Source organism: Macaca nemestrina, chromosome 1, assembly GCF_043159975.1.
Source record: "Macaca nemestrina isolate mMacNem1 chromosome 1, mMacNem.hap1, whole genome shotgun sequence".
NCBI classification, from domain to species: Eukaryota; Metazoa; Chordata; class Mammalia; order Primates; family Cercopithecidae; genus Macaca; species Macaca nemestrina.
In genome coordinates this window covers 232,600,557-232,618,060 of record NC_092125.1, presented here as the reverse complement: position 1 = coordinate 232,618,060, position 17,504 = coordinate 232,600,557, and the positions used below count along the sequence as shown (strand labels likewise).

Genomic DNA, 17,504 nt, shown 5'->3' with positions numbered 1-17,504 from the left:
ACACTGCACTCATGCAGCGGAAAGGACAGTGAATGAGACTTGGTCCCTGGCCTCCAAAGTCATAGGGCGTAGCGGCTGTCATCAGGCAGTGACGAGGGCCAGGAGGGGGACCTCTTAAGGGGCCATGCAGTTATGGAAGCCAAAAAGAAAGGCGGCCTGCAGTGAAGATGGAGTGGTCGGCCTGAAGCCATCTCTAGCAAGTGGCCAGGACTCTGATTGATCTGTGCAGGTTGGAGGTAGGTGGTGAGTCTGAGAAAGGGGCCAGAAAGACTCCCCAGCAACTGCTGGCAAAGGGTGAAGGGCACATTGCCACAGGATGCAAGCCACCTGCCTTTGCAGGGGGGAAGATGGGCACTCAGCTCAGGCGCTCCTATGGCAGGGTCAGCAAAACAAGCAGGTTGCAGCAGGGGTCTGTGCACTGCTGTGTAAATGTGGGGGGCATCAGCAGGTAGACAGCGGCTGATAACAGGGTTTCAAGAGCCTTCCTGGGGCAGAAAGACCAGGGGAGAAGTGTGCATCACCCTTGGGGTTAAGGGATAGTTGTCTGTTGGATGTTGCTTCCTGGGGATGCCTGAAAAGCCAGTTCAGCCTGCGGGGACCAGGCCACCACCCACCTGATGTGAGCGTTTCCTCCAGTCCCTGCTGGGTGCTGAATCTGGCGGACAGGGAAGCTGAGGGTGCTGTTCTGAGTGGTGGCTGAACTGAGCCACAGGGCCCTGCTGGACGCAAGAACACTGGAGGCCAGGGGAAGACAGGGCTGAGGTCAGCCCTGAGCGGAATGGAGTAGGGACTCAGGGTGGGTCAGGGAACTGGAAAGTGGGCACTGTGCACGCAGCCCTTGAGGGGAGCCCAGGTAGGGACCCCCCACCATGTGCAGAAGGCAGCTGCCTGCTCAGCTGCATCCCACAGCCAGGTGTCGCCGCAGCCTCGGTTGGAAGCAGGACGTGCTCCTCCATGCGCTCGCTCGCTATCAGAAAATGACTCCAAAAACTGAAGTGTTTGAGTTTCATTCACACAAAACACGGACGTCATCTGTGACACTCTGTCCCAGAGACAGGGCCTTCCCTCATGCCTGTTACTGGGATGTAGATAAAGAAAAGAACAAATCAAACAAACTGCAAATGACTCTGTGTCTTTTCCTAATCAATACAGCAACAGTCCTCAGTGGTACTGCACCACTCTGGAAAAAATGCCTTCAGGTTCCTTCCCATCCCCCAAGGCAGCAGCAAATCCTTCGTGTCGCCTCCTATTGGCCAAGGCAGCCAAAGATTTAAAAGTCTTTGGTTCGTAGATGGCCAGATCCGCTAGGACTTTCCTGTTGAGCTCCACCTGGCACTGGGAAAAGAAAGAATCAGAACCTGCAGTCAGTGTGCGTGGGCGAGGCGCTGGCTCAGGCTGCACACTCGCCTGGGGGGAGGGAAGGTCCAGGAGAATCCTATCTGGGTGGCACAGCAGAGGACTTGCAGGCAGGATGCTGAAGGATAAATGTGGACAAGGGTGAGGGAGGCACCTGTGGAATCTGCAGGGTGGCTGGAGTCCAATCCCAACGTCAGCCCAGGGAACCAAACGCCTTGTTCAGGGTCCTTGGTGGCCACCCTGACTGAACTGACTGCTGGCTGCTGGCCGGGGGTAACACTTTAAGGCAACTTGGAAGTGCTCACAAGACCCGCAGAGGATTTCAGAAACTAGTGAAGTGCCCACAAGAGAGCTAAGAACTGCAGATGATTTCAGAAGCTAGTGAACAATGCCAGAGTTTAAGGAGCAGAAAAGAAGGGGGGCTGTCTCTGAGCATTAAATTCAGCTACCAAGGCTGGGTGCGGTGTCTCGCCTGTAATCCCAGCACCTTGGGAGGCCAAGGCAGGCAGGTCACCTGGGGTCAGAGGTTCGAGACTGGCCTGACCAACATGGAAAAACCTCATCTGTCCTAAAAAATACAAGAGAAAGGGCCGGGCGCGGTGGCTCAGCCTGTAATCCCAGCATTTTGGGAGGCCGAGATGGGCGGATCAAAAGGTCAGGAGATCGAGACCATCCTGGCTAACACGGTGAAACCCTGTCTCTACTAAAAAAATACAAAGGCCGGGCGCGGTGGCTCAAGCCTGTAATCCCAGCACTTTGGGAGGCCGAGGCGGGTGGATCACGAGGTCAGGAGATCGAGACTATCCTGGCTAACATGGTGAAACCCCGTCTCTACTAAAAATACAAAAAACTAGCCGGGCGTGGTGGCGGGCGCCTGTAGTTCCAGCTACTTGGGAGGCTGAGGCGGGAGAATGGAGTGAACCCGGGAGGCGGAGCTTGAAGTGAGCCGAGATCACGCCACTGCACTCCAGCCTGGGAGACACAGCGAGACTCCGTCTCAAAAAAAAAAAAAAAAAAAATACAAAAAACGAGCCGGGCGAGGTGGCTCACGCCTGTAATCCCAGCACTTTGGGAGGCCGAGACAGGCAGATCAAAAGGTCAGGAGGTCGAGACCATCCTGGCTAACACGGTGAAACCCCGTCTCTACTAAAAAAAATACAAAAAACTAACCGGGCGTGGTGGCGGATGCCTGTAGTTCCAGCTACTCAGGAGGCTGAGGCAGGAGAATGGCGTGAACCCGGGAGGCGGAGCTTGCAGTGAGCTGAGATCCGGCCACTGTACTCCAGCCTGGGCGACAGAGCGAGACCCCGTCTCAAAAAAAAAAAAAAAAAGAAAAAAACCCACAAGGCCGGGCACGGTGGCTCACGTCTATAATCCCAGCACTTTGGGAGGCTGAGGCAGGCGGATCACCAGGTCAGGAGATTGAGACCATCCTGGCTAACACAGTGAAATCCTGTCTCTACCAAACTCCTGATGTCAGGTGATCTGCCTGCCTCGGCCTCTCAAAGTACTAGGATTGCAAGTGTGAGCCACCACACCCAACTTCATTGTTTAAACTTTTAAATTAAACTTTGAAGCTAAAGTCAAGTTTTTCTACACCCTTTTTCTTTTACTTTTTTTTTTTTTTTTTGAGACAGTCTTGTTCTGTCACCCAGGCTGGAGTGCAGTGGTGTGATCTCGGCTCACTGCAGTCTCTGCCTCCCAAGTTCAAGTGATTCTCTTGCCTCAGCCTCCAGAGTAGCTGGGACTACAGAAGCCCACCACCACGCCCAGCTAATTTCTTGTATTTTTAGTAGAGACGGGGTTTCACCGTGTTAGCCAGGATGGTCTCCATCTCCTGACCTTGTGATCTGCCCACCTCGGCTTTCCAAAGTTTTGGGATAACAGGCGTGAGCCACCACGCCCGGCCTCTTTTCTCTTAATGGGGAAACATCAGGACTTACATTCCAGAAACACATGACTTGTTTCCAATTCTGCTCTGCTGCCAACCAGTGTGGTAAACTCCCAGACTTGCAAGAACCCCACACAAAGACAGAGTGCAGCTACAGTGCGGCGGGAGTGGCACCCCTCACCTCTGCTGCATGGACCACTGCTGGGCTGGATCAGGTCTGATGGGAGGGTTTTATTTATTTTTTGAGATGGAGTCTTGCTCTGTTGCCCAGGCTGGAGCGCAGTCACGTGATCTCAGCTCACTGCAGCCTCCACCTCCCAAGTTGTCAAGCGATTTTCCTGCCTCAGCCTCCGGAGTAGGTGGAATTCTAGCCACCACGTCCGGCTAATGTTTGTATTTTTAGTAGAGACAGGGTTTCACTACCTTGGCCAGGATAGTCTCCAACTCCTGCCCACCTCAGCCTCCCAAAGTGCTGGGATCACAGACGTGAGCCACCCCACCCGGCCATGGCTTTCTTTATTCTTTGTCAGACAGGGTCTCGCTCTCACCTAGGCTAGAGTGCAGTGGTGCCATCATAGCTCACTGCAGCTTCAAACCCCTGGGGGCTCAAAGTGATCCTCCTGCCTCAGACTCCTCAATAGCTGACACTACAGGTCTGTGCCACCACACCCAGCTATTTTTACTAGTTTTTTTTTGTAGAGAGTGGTCTCACTATGTTGCCCAGGCTGTTGCTGGCACTATTCCTAGGCACAATCCCATCACTCATCAACATGGGAACTGTGACCTGCTCCGTTTCCAACCTGGGCTGGTTCACCCCTCCTTAGGCAACCTGGTGGTCCCCTGCTCCCAAGAGGTCACCATATTGATACCAAACTTAACATGGACACCCCATCAGCAAAGAAAACTACAGCCCAGAAGTCAGTCTCAGGGATCCTCTGGCCAAAGCCTCCTGAGTCGCTGGGCTATGGGAGGCACCGCCACACCCCACATGATGGTTTCTGCAGATGTCCATAATTTCAGCAGGGCCCACATGCTCACCCATACCTTCACTAAATTGCCAATGAACGCTGGATACTTCAGGCCGTGTTCCTGGCTAGCAGCTGTAATTCGATTAATCCAGAGCTGAAATAAGAAAACATGGAGATACTTAAAAATGACTTCTGGATGTTATGTCCTAGCAAAGGCTCTAATTGAACTAAGGAATATTTTTCTAAAAGTAAATAGGAAAATAAAAAAAGCAAATAGCTATGATGGTGACATCACACTCCAGCCTGAGTGAAATCAAGACCCTGTTTCAAAATTAAAAACAGCAAAAACCTGGCTGGGCGCAGTGGCTCAGGCCTGTAATCCCAGCACTTTAGGAGGGCAAGGCAGGCCGATCATTTCAGGTCAGGAGTTCGACACCAGCCTGGCCAACATAGCTGAACCCGGTCTCTACTAAAAACACAAAAATTAGCTTGGTGACGCACACCTGCCGTCCCAGTTACTCGGGAGACTGGGGTGGGAGAATCGCGTGAACCCAGGAGGCGGAGGTTGCATTAAGCCTAGATCACGCCATTGCACTCCAGCCTGCGTGACAGAGCGAGACTCCGTGGGAAGGAAAAAAAAAAAAAAAACGGCCGGGCGCGGTGGCTCACACCTGTAATCCCAGCACTTTGGGAGGCCGAGGTGGGCGGATCACGATGTCAGGAGTTCGAGACCATCCTGGCTGACACTGTCAAACCCCATCTCTACTAAAAATACAAAAAATTAGGACGTGGTGGCGGGCGCCTGTAGTCCCAACAGGAGAATGGCGTGAACCCGGGAGGCGGAGCTTGCAGCGAGCCACTCCAGCGTGGGCGACAGAGCGAGACTCTGCCTCAAAAAAAACACAAAAAAACAAAAACACGGGTATGTTAGATGCTAGGTTCATGAGGCTGAGGTGGGAGTGGTGAGGCGCAGAAATGAGATGGCACGTGGACAGAGTGGAGGCGCTAGCCTCTCAAAAATGCCGGGGGTTCCGGGTGTGCAGAGGTTGCCAGCAGGCGTGGGCTCTACGAGGACCACCACGGCAGCAGACAGTGGCCCTGGAGGGTGGGCAAGGGGCTGGGTTGACTTCAGCTGTCGGAGGGAAGGGAAGCCACCGGAGGGGAGATGAGAGCAGCAGCGACTAGGGCGGTGGCTGGCGACGCAGAAGAGTGGCAAGGCGGCTCTGCAGTGGCCCGGGCGAGGGGCTGGAGCAGGGGTTGACAGTGGGGGTGGCGAGGGGGGCGGGAGAACGGATGTCCCACACTCAGCCTGCGGGGCGACATAATTTGTGGGAGTTTCGAAACGAGGTATGAAAGGAAGAAAGGAAGGAGCTGAGGGTGGCCGAGCGGCTGCACACTCGCTGGGTCGCGAAGCAGAGACGCAGGGGCCGCGAGCGCCCTGGCCGGCCGGTGTCCCGGGTCCACGCTTACGGTCCTCATGTTCTTTTTCTTCAGGTATCGGGCTTTGGTGCATTTCACAAAGGCTCGAATCACGGCTCTAACCGCCAAACTGTAGCAGCGATTTTTCCTCCCCCGGAAGTGCTGGGTCAGAAAACGAGAAACCAAGGTTGTCAGCGAGGCCCGCGCCGGCCGCCCCTTGGCCCGCGGGATCTCCCGCGCGTCCAGTGCCCAGGCCGGGCGAGCGGCACTCACCCTGGCGTGCTTCAGCACCTCCTGGATCCGAAAGTAGCGGTCGGTGACGCGATTCCGCAGCCAGAGCTGCGCCGTGAGGAAGACCATGGTGCCTGCAAGCCGGCGTCCCGTATACTCAACAACGCATGCGCCGCGCCACCGCCATCTTGCCCGGGTCGGAAATAGCGGTCACGAACGCTTCCGGGTCAGCGCCTGCGATGACTTCCGGGGCGAAGGTCGTCTCCCGTCAGCCCGCGGGTGCCGGGCTGCGTCTCTGAACCCGCGGTGGTGGCGCTTGTAGGGGAGCGGGTGTGGAGCCCTGACGGGGACTGAAAGGAAAAAGGGGCCGCAGCGCCCGTGGCCATCCGCGGGCGATGAATAAACAGCAGCCGCAGCGCGGATCCTCCTGGAGCACGGCCCGGCCGCAGCTGTGGCTCCGAGGGCGCCATGAGGGCAGCGGACCCGGGACGGGGGCGCCGGGGCCGGGGAGCGCCGGGTGTGGCGCGGGCGGGGAGGGCCAGGCCGCCTCCTAGGGCCACGAGAATGTTCAGGAACCGAGGTGCAGATGGTCGCGTCGCTGGGAAAGTGCCCGTTGCCCCTGAAGCCTTCTCCTTGTTGACTTACTCATTTTGAGACGGGGTCTCGCCCGGTCGCCCTGGCTGCGGTGCAGCGGCCGGACCTGGGCTCGCGGCGGCCTCGCCTCCCTAGTAGCGGGGACGTCAGGCGCGCGCCGCCAGCCCGGCTAATTTTTTGTGTTTTTTGTAGGGGGGAGGTCTCCCTGCGTTGGCCAGGCTGCTCTCGGACTCCTGGCCTCTGCTGGGATTACAGGCCTGAGCCACCGCGCCCGCCCTAGAAATTCTAAGCTTCCAAAACGGCAAATGACCGCGGTGGTGCCAATGCCTGCAATCCCAGCACTTTCGGGGGCCGAGGGGGGAGGATCACTTGAGTCCAGGAGTTCCAGACCAGCCTGGGCAAGATACTGAGACCCCAAGCTCTACAAAAAATTAAAAAGAAATTAGCCGGGCGCGGTGATGGCGCGCGCCTGAGGTCCCTGCTACTCAGGAGGCTGAGGCGGGAGGCTCGCCTGAGCCCTGGAGGTGGAGGCTGCAGTGAGCTCAGATTGCACAACAGCCTGGGCAACGGAGCCAGAGTCTCTAAAAAAAAAAGTTTTGTATTATGGGTAATTTTATGTTTCTGCTATATTGCCACAAAAATGATGGGAGGTGTGCAGTTTCTTTGTAACTTTTTATTATACTTGGATATGGTTTTTTCTTAATCATAGAAAAGTTGGAATACTAGTACAAGGAAAACTCCCCAGTGTTTGCTACGGAAACGTGCCAACTGTTTTCATTTGCTCCATTTGTTTAATACTCTTGAACCAAATTCACCTCCTGTGGGGAAAAGAAAGAGATCAGCCTGTTACTGCCTCTATATGAAAGAAGTAGACATAAGAGACTCCATTTTGTTCTGTATTTGAGATGCTGTAAATCTGTGACCCTACCCCCAACCTTGTCCTTGCAAGAGACAAGTGCTGTGGTAACTCAAGGTTTAATGGATTTTGGGCATGCAGGGTGTGTCTTTGTTCCTAGAAAAGCTAGGTATTGTCCAAGGTTTATCCCCATGTGATAGGATGAAACAATGCCGCTAAAAGGTTTATCTCAAGGCACAGGATTTTCCTTTAAACTTATTCATGTCACAGAGATCCTTGTTCTTATGTCTTACTGCTGATTTCCTCTCTAAAAACGATCCTATTGTCCTGCCACTCCCTTATCTTTAAGATGGTAAAGATAATTATCTATAAATACTAAGGGAACTCAGAGACCGGTGCCCGCGTGGGTCCTCTGTAAGCTGAGCGCCGGTCCCCTGGGCCCCCGCTTTTCTTTCTCTATACTTTGTCTCTGTATCTTATTTCTTTTCTCAAGTCTCTCTTTCCACGTAACGAGAAACACCCACAGGTGTGGAGGGGCAGGCCAACCCTTCAATCTCCTGTTTACATTTTGCTCCATTTTCGAATCATTGTCTCTATAAATGTAAACATACTGGATTTTTTTCCTAAACCACTTGAGAAGCTGGAGATACCTAAACACTTTGCTGTGTATTTACTCTTAGGAACCACACAGTACAATGATCAAAATCCGAACTCAGCCCATAGTCCAGATTTAACTCGTCTCAAATGTCCTTTATACCTTTTTTTCCCTGTTGAGGATTCAGTCCAGGATGACACACTGCATTCATTGTTGTGTCTTTTTTTTTTTTTTTTTTGAGACGGAGTTTCGCTCTGTCGCCCAGGCTGGAACGCAAAGGTGCGATCTTGGCTCACCGCAACCTCTGCCTCCCCGGTTCAAGCGATTCTCCTGCCTTGGCCTCCCGAGTATCTGGGATTACAGGCGCTCACTGCCACTCCCGGCTAATTTTTTTATTTTTAGTAGAGACAAGATTTCACAATGTTGGCCAGGGTGGTCTCGAACTGACCTTAAATGACCAGGCAGGCCAACATGGTCAGCTACTCGGGAGGCCGCGGCAGAATTGCTGGAACTCTACACAGAAGGCAGAGTTTGTGCTGAGCCGAGATCACGCCATTCATTGTACTCCAGAGGCCGGGTGCAGTGGCTCTACACAACTTTGGGAGGCCGAGGCAGGTGGATCACCTGAGGTCAGAAGTTCGAGACCAGCCTGGCCAACATGGTGAAACCCCATCTCTACTAAAAATGCAAAAAGTAGCTGGGCGTGGTGGCGTGCCCCAGTAATCCCAGCTGAGGTGGGAGAATCGCTTGAACCCAGGAGGCCGAGGCTGCAGTGAGCCAAGATCACACCACTGCACTCTAGCCTGGGTGACAGATCCAAGACCTCATCTCAAAAAACAAGAAGAAAAAAAAAAATTATACTTTTTTTTTTTAGATGGGGTCTCACTCTCACTCACTCTAGTCTGGAGTGCAGTGGTGTGATCTCAGCTCATTGCAGCCTCCGCTCCTGGGCTTGAGTGATCTTCCCACCTCAGCCTCCTGAGTAGCTGGACCACAAGTGCATGCCTGGCCAACTTTTGTAGAAATGGGGTTTCACCATGTTGCCCAGGCTAGTCTCAAAACTGAGCTCAAGTGATCTTCCCACCTTGGCCTCCCAAAGTGCTGGGATTACAGGCACAAGTGGCCTTCCTGCAGGATTTTCAGTTCGTGGAGGTAACTGAGTGGAGACGTGGAGAACCTGATGTTATTGGAGATTTTTATTACTTGCATTTCCTTAGCGATGGGGACACCCACACTATACAGGGTGACGTGAGAAGCGCCCATGTTTTGTCAGGAGGCAGAGGGGGGAAAGCTAAGACCAGAGCCTTGGCTAAGGATTCTGTGGGAAGGGCAGGGAGGGCGGGGTGAGCAGTTCAGAATGGGCCAGCTTGAAAAATGCCATCTTGGCGAGGTGGCTCACACCCATAATCCCAGCACTTTGGGAGGCCAAGGCAGGCGGATCATCCGTGTTCAGGAGTTCAAGACCAGCCTGGCCAACATGTTGAAACCCCATCTCTACTAAAAATATAAAAAGTTAACTAGGCATGGTGGTGGGCGCCTGTAATCCCAGCTACTTGGGAGGCTGAGGCAGGAGAATCACTTGAACCCAGGAGGCGGAGGTTGCCAGTGATTCGAGATTGCGCCATTGCACTCCAGCCTGGGCAGCGAGAGCGAAACTCCATTTAAAAAAGAAAAGAAAAAAATGCCATCTGGCCTTGGTGCACGGTGGCTGTCCTGGTTGCCTGTTCCTGGCCTTGGGCGACTCAGGGCAGGGGAAGTAGGGGCTTGTGCAGCAGTTAGATGAGGAGGTGGGTCAGGGTATGGGCTCTGGATGGAAGCGAGGAGAACAGCCATGGCCGTAAGTTTGGTCATGTAATTCATGGTTGCCAAGGTGACATATACAAATCTAAGAAAACAGTGGGAACACCCCGGCCTACAGAGAGCAACTGAAGAGGGCGCCCCAAGGGTGTGCAGACAGAGGGAAGGAAGGGAAGGCAGAGGTGCTGTCCAGGTCCCTGCCACCGTCTGTCATCAGGTTTTGGTCACATCAGTTGCCACAACTCATTCTTTGCTGGAGTGCGGAGAAGGCTGGAGCTGCAGGGTCGGTGGGCCCTCCTGGGAGCTGGCGGCCATCCCAGGTCCAGTTCAAGCCACATACCCCGCTTTCTCCCACCCTCTCCTCTGGGAGCCTCTCCCCTGATGTTCCCTCCAGGCAGGCAGCCTCAGCCAGAGAGCCTGGAAATCGCTGGGGCAGTAGAGCCCAGAGCCTGCTGTCTGGCTCAGCCTGTGGGCTCTGTGCCCTCATACTCCTGCCCCCCTCCAAGTTCAGGAAGCACCTGGGGCCAGCCCCCCTCAGGCATCTGGGCCACCTCAGCCCACTGCGTCCGCAGGGTGGGGCTGGCCCCTCGGCTCAGCAAAAGCGCCACGGTAGGGCCATGCCCTCGCTCTGCAGCCAGGTGTAGGGGGGTCTTTCGGAGCCAGCCGGTAGCATCCACCTGGGCACCCCTGTCCAGGAGGCAGCTGGCAACCTCCGCGTGGCCTTCCCTAGAGGCGTGGTGTAAGGGCGTGAAGCCCAGGGTGTCCCGCGCATCCACCTTAGCCCCCTGGGTGACCAGCAGCTGGACGGTGGGCAGGTGTCCCCGGGCGGCAGCCCTGTGCAGCGCAGAGCGGCCATGCCTGTCCCTGATGGCTGGGTCTGCCCCGTGGCCCAGCAGCACCTCAATGTCCTAGAACAGGAGAGAAGAAGAGCAGGGGCTGGCCTCAGCCCAGCAGGCGAGGGGCAGAGCCACCAAGCGTTTGCCCAGCCCAGGACTCTTCTGTTCCCCCAGTGGCCTGAATTCCTGACACCATTTTCTCATGCTTTAAGTGAGGCCGAACCCAAGGCTGGCCTGCAGCAGCTCTGCTTGGAAACGTCACTTTTTCCCCTAAGGGTCTTTACAGCAAATTAAGGATCTGCAGCCCTGCCCGCTGCCCGGGAACAGGGGGGTTCGGGCACAAGCCGGGCGCTGGCAGAGAGTCTGTTGCTGCCACCAGCATGAAGCCAAGCCCCGGGCCTCGGGTCCCGCCCTGGTCTACACGGGAGGGGCACAGCCAGGGGCGCGGTCACCTTCGTGCCCGGACACCGTCCCCCAGCCGGCTCCGGCTGCCCCGGGGGCACCTCTCTGGGGCTCCTGGCCCTGCGCCCCATCCCATCACTGCGGGGCGGAGGGCGGGACGTACCTGCGGGCGGCCTAGGGCGGCCGTCAGACCCAGCGCTGTGGCCCCCGCGCCATCCCGAGCATCCACCCGCGCCCCGCGCGCCAGGAGGAAGCGCAGCGCCGCCCCGCGCCCCGCCGCGGCCGCCACGAGCAGGGCGCCGTCCAGGCCCGCGCCGCCGGCCGCCAGCAGCTCCAGCACCGCCAGCCGCCCGCCCGCGGCCGCCCAGTGCGCCGCCGTCCAGCCGCGCGCGTCCTCTGCCTCCGCCGCCGCGGGTCCCGGGCTCGGAGCCTCCAGCAGGCGCGCGGCTAGCAGCGTGCGGCCCAGGGCGGCTGCCCAGTGCAGCGGCGTGAGGCCCGTCCCGGAGCGCGCCGCCGCCGAGGCCCCGCGCTGCAGCAGCAATTCGGCCACCCGCGAGTGCCCGTGCCAGGCGGCCTCGTGCAGCGCCGTGCGCCCCGCCCGGTCCACCGCGCCCACCGGGGCCCCTCGCTGCAGCAGGAGACGCACCAGGGGCGCGTGGCCCCGCAGCACAGCCAGGTGGAGCGGGGTCCGGCCTGCGTGGTCCCTGAGGAGGGGGAAAGGGCGTCGGCGCGGGGATGGACCACTGACCAGAACCCCGCCCAGCCCCACCCCGTCCTGCCGCCCACCCAGCACTGGAACCCCCGTCCTACCCCAACCAGAGAACGGACCCCTTCACCCCCCAGCCCAGGTGCACCTCTCCTCCACGCTGGCCCCTTGCCGCAGCAGCTGCATCACCAGGCCTATAGGGCCCCTCCACACGGCCCGGAGTAGGTGCCCCCAGCCCTGGAAGACACTAGGCTCCTCTGTCCTGGTTCCCAGGGCCTCTTTGGAGTCCAGCTCCATCCACTGCAGTTCCTGTTCCTCCTCCTCCTCTCTGGGCTCAGGCCTCTGGGAGTCCATCTGGGGGAGCAGGGATCCTGCATCCACCGTGGAGGCCTCTGGCCTGCCCCCAGCCCAGTGTCCCGGGCCAACCTGGAGCCCCCCATTCCAGTTACCACTTAGCCTTCAGACGGACTTGGCTCCAGTTACCTAAGGGAGCTGGCCCAGGAGCTTTCTGCTCTGGCTGGGGGTCCTCTGCAGATGGGTTCTGGCCCAGGCTCAGCCTGCTGACCTTCTTCACAAAGTGCCTTCTGCAGGCTTTGGGGTGGAGAGTGCGCTGCTGAAAGGCAGCAGCTTCAGCCTTGCAGGGGGTGGGAGAACACAGCTGGTCCCCTGGGCCAGGCTGAGAACACCTGAAGCTGTTTACTCAGCCACTTAGGAAGGCCCTGCCTTCAGGCACAGCCCCTGCCCAACACGCTCCTCCCCTGTGGCTGCCAGGGCCCCAGCTCGGCTGCCCTCCTGGGGAACAAAGGCCAGGGTGGTTGGGCAGGACAAGCAGGAACATGCCTGTGGACGAAAGTTGCTCAGATGCCACCTCCCCCAGGAAGCACAGCCTTGGATGTGCCCTGACATGCCCCTGGAAGGCCTCACAGGCCTCTCCATGGTGCCCACCCTCGGGCAGCCCCCTCACCCTCACTCCTCTCCGTGCTGGCTAAGCCCACTCAGGGGTGGGTGCCGGCCCCCCCTCCCGATTCCAGGCTGGGGAGGAGAGCAGGGCGAGGTTCTGGCCTTCCTTTCTGTAAATGCTGGACAGGACAAAAGATTCACCAAGGACTCCAGGCAGGTGGCCTGGAGAAGAGGGTGGCACTGGCCTGGAGAAGAGGGTGGCACTGGCCTGGAGAAGAGGGTGGCACTGGCGTGGTAGGGATGAAAACCCTCTCGGGACTGGCTGGGGCAAGTCTGGAGCCAGGGAAGGGACAGATGCTGGGGCAGGTGGGGGCGGGGGGCAGGAGGGAGTGTGGGAGAATTCCTGCTAGGGCACGTCTGCATGTGGAAAAGCAGCTCTGCTCAAGCAAGGCCTGGGGCAGCGGGATTCTGGGGGCCTGGCACAGGGTAGGTGGGGCTGGTGCTGAGGGCATCTTCCTCTCTCCCAGTACCTCGGGCCAGACAGAAGGGAGCATGGCTTTTTGGGATGGCTGCAGCAGCCTGGCCCCTCCAGCAGCTGCACGGGAAAGGTGATGGGGGCTACCCATTCCCACCTCAGCCCCCTTCAGCCTCCCAGGTCCCCAAGGACAGGGTCTCCAGAGGGCCCAGGCCTGGCCTCCCCCACTCCCTAGAGGACTGCCTCTCCAAGGGCCCAAAGGGTCTCCAAACAAGGGACCACCCACCCAGCCACACAGACCCTGCCCTGCAAACCTCATCAGGCTACTCATCGGTCACCTTCCCAGAGCCTGACCACTGATGGATCTGACGCAACATGCATCTCTAACCGTTTTAGTTTTTAGCATTTATCACTATGGGAAAGTATGTGTTTATTTTATTTAAATGTCGGCCTTCCTCTTCTCGAAGGAACGCTCTGTGAGGCTGACCAGGAAAGATGTGAGGAGCTCTGGGGGCTGGGTGGAAAGTCCCATACTCATCAGGGCCAGGGAGGCCCCAGAAACTGCCTCATGCCAGCTTCCCAGAGGTACAGAGGCGAGAATGCACCTCCAGAAGGCCACTCCCAAGACTCCCGTCTCCCAGGTTCCACCAAAGCGGGGGCAGCCACAGCTGCCTCTGTGATGCTTGTAGGACCCACACACAGTGGGGCACGGAAGGGCAGAAGCCACAGCCCCCTTGCCGTGGAATCCAAAGAACCTGGAGTAGTTCTGCAGAGACATTTGAACCAGAGCGGCTCCATCTTGAACAGGCTGGGTAAAATGAGGCCGAGACCGGCTGGGCTGCATTCCCTGGAGGTCAGGCATTCTTAGTCACAGGATGAGATCAGCAGAAGATACAGGTCACAAAGACCCCACTGATAAAACAGGATGCCGTGAAGAAGCCGGCCCCAAACCACCAAAACCAAGACGGCCGGTCCTCACTGCTCTTTATGCACTGATTATAATACATTAGCATGAGATACACGCCCACCAGCACAGTTTACGGTTGCCATGGCAATGCCAGAACATACCCTAGATGGTCTAAGACGGGGAGGAAACCTTACTTCTGGGAGTTGCCTGCCTCTTTCCCAGAAAACAGTAAGCGTTCTCGGTGGAGCAGCCCAGGCCGCTGCTCAGCCCACAGGGCAGCCCTTCTCTTATTCCTTTATTTTCCTATTGAACTTGCTTTCACTTTACTTGGTGGACTCGTCCGAATTCTTCCTTGCATGGGGTCCAAGAACCCTCTCTTGGGGTCTGGATCGGGACCTCCTTTTCTGGTGACAGTCCCTGGGACTCAGTAGCAGTTCAGCAGTGTTTGTTGAATGAATAAGCGAGGGGCCTGGTTGGGGGACACTTAGAAAGCAGAGGTTTTGCAACATTTTTAAACTTTCTATTTGTATTTTTTAGATGAAGTCTCACTCTGTCACTCAGGCTGGAGTGCAGTGGCATGATCTCAGCTCACTGGAACCACCATCTGCCAGGTTCAAGTGAATCTCCTGCCTCAGCCTCCCAAGTAGCTGGGATTACAGACACCCACCACCACGCCTGGCTAATTTATGTATTTTTAGTAGAGATAGGGTTTCACCATGTTGGCCAGGCTGGTCTCCTGACCTCAAGTGATCCGTCTTCCACAGGTTCCCAAAGTGCTGGGATTACAGGCGCCCACCACCACGCCTAATTTTTTTTTTTTGACATGGATTCTCGCTCTGTCGCCCAGGCTGGAACGCAATGGTTTGATCTCGGCTCACTGTAACCTCCTCCTCCCGGGTTCAAACAATTCTCCTGTCTCAGCTTCCGGAGTAGCAGGTACTACAGGCACATGCCAACAAGCCCGGCTAAGTTTTTTTTTTTTTTTTTTGAGATGGAGTCTGGCTCTGTCGCCCAGGCTGGAGTGCAGTGGCCGGATCTCAGCTCACTGCAAGCTCCGCCTCCCGGGTTTATGCCATTCTCCTGCCTCAGCCTCCGGGGTAGCTGGGACTACAGGCGCCCGCCACCTCGCCCGGCTAGTTTTTCGTATTTTTTAGTAGAGACGGGGTTTCACCGTGTTAGCCAGGATGGTCTCGATCTCCTGACCTCATGATCCGCCCGTCTCGGCCTCCCAAAGTGCTAGGATTACAGGCTTGAGCCACCGCGCCCGGCCTTTTTTTTTTTTTGAGACGGAGTCTTGCTCTATCGCCCAGGCTAGAGTGCGGTGGCCGGATCTTAGCTCACTGCAAGCTCCGCCTCCCGGGTTCAGGCCATTCTCCTGCCTCAGCCTCCCGAGTAGCTGGAACTACAGGCGCCCGCCACCTGGCCCGGCTAGTTTTTTTTTTGTATTTTTTTAGTAGAGACGGGGTTTCACCGTGTTAGCCAGGATGGTCTCGATCTCCTGACCTCGTGATCTGCCCGTCTCGGCCTCCCAAAGTGCTGGGATTACAGGTTGAGCCACCGCGCCCGGCCTTTTTTTTTTTTTTTTAGGAGACGAGGTTTCACCACATTGTTCAGGCTGGTCTCGAACCCCTGACTTCAAGTGATACACTTGCCTCACCCTCCCAAAGTGCAAGATTACAGGCATGAGCTACCGTGCCTGGCCTGATTTTTGCATTTTTAGCAGAGACCAGCTTTCAGCAAATTGGCCAGGCTGGTCTCAAACTCCTGACCTCAAGTGATCCACCCACCTCAGCCCCCCAAAGTGCTGGGATTACAGTATGAGCCACCGTGCCCAGCGCTGTAGGGACACTGCAGGGAGGCCTCTACTGCCCTGCTAGATGTCACACGCCACGTGGTGCCACTCTCCTTCCTGTTCACAGGTCTGAAAGAAGTAGGCAAGATGGAGAGGCCTGGAACGTGTTGAAAGGGATGGAGCCCACTAGAAGACCTCACCGGGCGTGGCTCAGCTCACAGACACCTACTCCTGTCAATTAATTATGAAAATGGAGTTGGAGGCTGAGTGCAGTGGCTCATGCCTGTAATCCTAGCACTTTGGGAGACGGAGGCGGGCGGATCACCTGAGGTCAGGAGTTTGAGACCATTCTGGCTAACATGGTGAAAGCCCACCTCTACTAAAAATACAAAAATTAGCTGGGCGTGGTGGGCGCCTGTAATCCCAGCTACTCGGGAGGCTGAGGCAGAAGAATTGCCTGAACCTGGGAGGTGGAGGTTGCAGTGAGCTGAGATCGTGCCATTGCACTCCAGCCTGGGCAACAAAAGCAAAAAATTCCACCTCGAAAAAAAAAAAAAAGAAAGAAAGAAAGAAAAGAAAATGGAGCTGGAACTACTGATGTGCAATAAAGCCCTGGGAGACGGACAGACATCAGGGACTGTGCCGGGCGCGGGGACTGATGCTTGTCATCCCAGCACTGTGGGAGGCCCAGGCAGGCGGATCACTTGAGGCCGGGAGTTCCAGACCAGCCTGGGCAACATGACAAGATCCCATCTCTACAAAAATACCAAAATTAGCCAGGCGTGGTGGCAGGTGCCTGTAGTCCCAACTATTTAGGAGGCTGAGGCGGGAGGACTGATTGAGCCCAGGAGGTCAAGGCTGCAGTAAGCTGTGATTGAACCACTGTACTGCAGCCTGGGTGACAGAATGAGACCCTGTCTCAAAAAAAAAGTCAGAGGCCGAGCGCGGTGGCTCAAGCCTGTAATCCCAGCACTTTGGGAGGCCGAGACGTGCGGATCGCGAGGTCAGGAGATCGAGACCATCCTGGCTAACACGGTGAAACCCCGTCTCTACTAAAAATACAAAAAAATTAGCCGGGCAAGGTGGCGGCGCCTGTAGTCCCAGCTACTTGGGAGGCTGAGGCAGGAGAAAGGCGTGAACCTGGGAGGCAGAGCTTGCAGTGAGCTGAGATCACACCACTGCGCTCCAGCCTGGGCAACAGAGCGGACTCCTTCCAAAAAAAAGCAAATATTAGCTGGTCATGGTGCAAGGGCCTGTAGTCCCAGTTACTAGGGAAGCTGAGGCAGGAGAATCACTTGAACCAGGTATGCAGAGGTTGCAGCGAGCTGAGATCGTGCCACTGTACTCCAGCCCTGGTAAGAGTAAGACTCTGTCTCAAAAAAAAAAAAGAAATGATGGAACATAGGTTCTTGTCCTGGAAAATCTGCCTTTCCTCTGCTCGGGATGGCTGCGTTCCGACACGAGGGTGCCTGTGGTCCCTGGCTGCCTGCTGAGTGCCTGCTGTGTACAGGCCCCACACCTTACAGCTCACGCGCATCCCAGGTGCCCTCTCATCCACTCTGAGACACAGGCAGAGGACACTGACAAGGCGTTCAGATGAGGGAGCAGTGCGGCCGGGGCTGGGAAATGGGGTGGGGGGCCGGGCTCCAGGTGGCAGCTACTGATGGGGCAGCTGTCAGAGTCAATCCCTTTGAAATGAAGTCTTTGTGTGGGGGAGCTGCAGAGGGGGAGGGCGGGACAGGGAGGGAGGAGGCCCTGGTGGGAAGGGCCCTGCAAGGC

The 17,504-nt window shown here is 56.6% G+C and overlaps 2 protein-coding genes across 4 annotated transcripts; both read right to left on the bottom strand.

The window, feature by feature from the left end:
• Positions 1-991: 991 nt before the first annotated feature.
• LOC105498319 (mitochondrial ribosomal protein L20) lies at positions 992-6,071 on the bottom strand. Its single transcript, XM_011770357.2, has 4 exons — positions 5,908-6,071; positions 5,686-5,796; positions 4,292-4,369; positions 992-1,335 (listed from the first exon to the last, which is right to left on the bottom strand). Exons 1-4 carry the CDS (start codon positions 5,992-5,994, stop codon positions 1,162-1,164), a joined length of 450 nt encoding a protein of 149 aa, XP_011768659.1. The 5' UTR covers positions 5,995-6,071; the 3' UTR covers positions 992-1,161.
• Positions 6,072-6,193: 122 nt separating this feature from the next.
• LOC105498320 (ankyrin repeat domain 65) lies at positions 6,194-17,493 on the bottom strand. Of its 3 annotated transcripts, none has more exons than XM_071068052.1 (3): positions 11,800-17,493; positions 11,109-11,649; positions 9,749-10,615 (listed from the first exon to the last, which is right to left on the bottom strand). In XM_071068052.1, the coding sequence occupies exons 1-3, from the start codon at positions 12,003-12,005 to the stop codon at positions 10,169-10,171; spliced, it is 1,194 nt and encodes a 397-aa protein (XP_070924153.1). In that variant the 5' UTR covers positions 12,006-17,493; the 3' UTR covers positions 9,749-10,168. The 3 variants fall into 3 exon arrangements, with proteins under 3 accessions (XP_011768665.1, XP_070924153.1, XP_011768664.1); XM_011770362.3 differs by lacking the exon at positions 11,109-11,649 and having other exon boundaries at positions 11,800-12,005; positions 12,135-17,493; XM_011770363.3 differs by lacking the exons at positions 9,749-10,615; positions 11,109-11,649 and adding an exon at positions 6,194-7,277.
• Between the last annotated feature and the right edge of the window lie 11 nt (positions 17,494-17,504).

Coding starts and splice junctions, on each gene's coding strand:
- LOC105498319 (XM_011770357.2), bottom strand. CDS start 5,994: ATGGTCTTCCTCACGGCGCAGCTCTGGCTGCGGAATCGCGTCACCGAC. Junction 4,370..5,685: donor AGAAAAAGAACATGAGGACC/GTAAGCGTGGAC, acceptor TTCTTATTTCAG/CTCTGGATTAATCGAATTAC. Junction 1,336..4,291: donor TCATTGGCAATTTAGTGAAG/GTATGGGTGAGC, acceptor TTCTTTTCCCAG/TGCCAGGTGGAGCTCAACAG.
- LOC105498320 (XM_071068052.1), bottom strand. CDS start 12,005: ATGGACTCCCAGAGGCCTGAGCCCAGAGAGGAGGAGGAGGAACAGGAA. Junction 11,650..11,799: donor GGGGCCAGCGTGGAGGAGAG/GTGCACCTGGGC, acceptor CCCCCTCCTCAG/GGACCACGCAGGCCGGACCC. Junction 10,616..11,108: donor CCGCCCTAGGCCGCCCGCAG/GTACGTCCCGCC, acceptor CTCCTGTTCTAG/GACATTGAGGTGCTGCTGGG.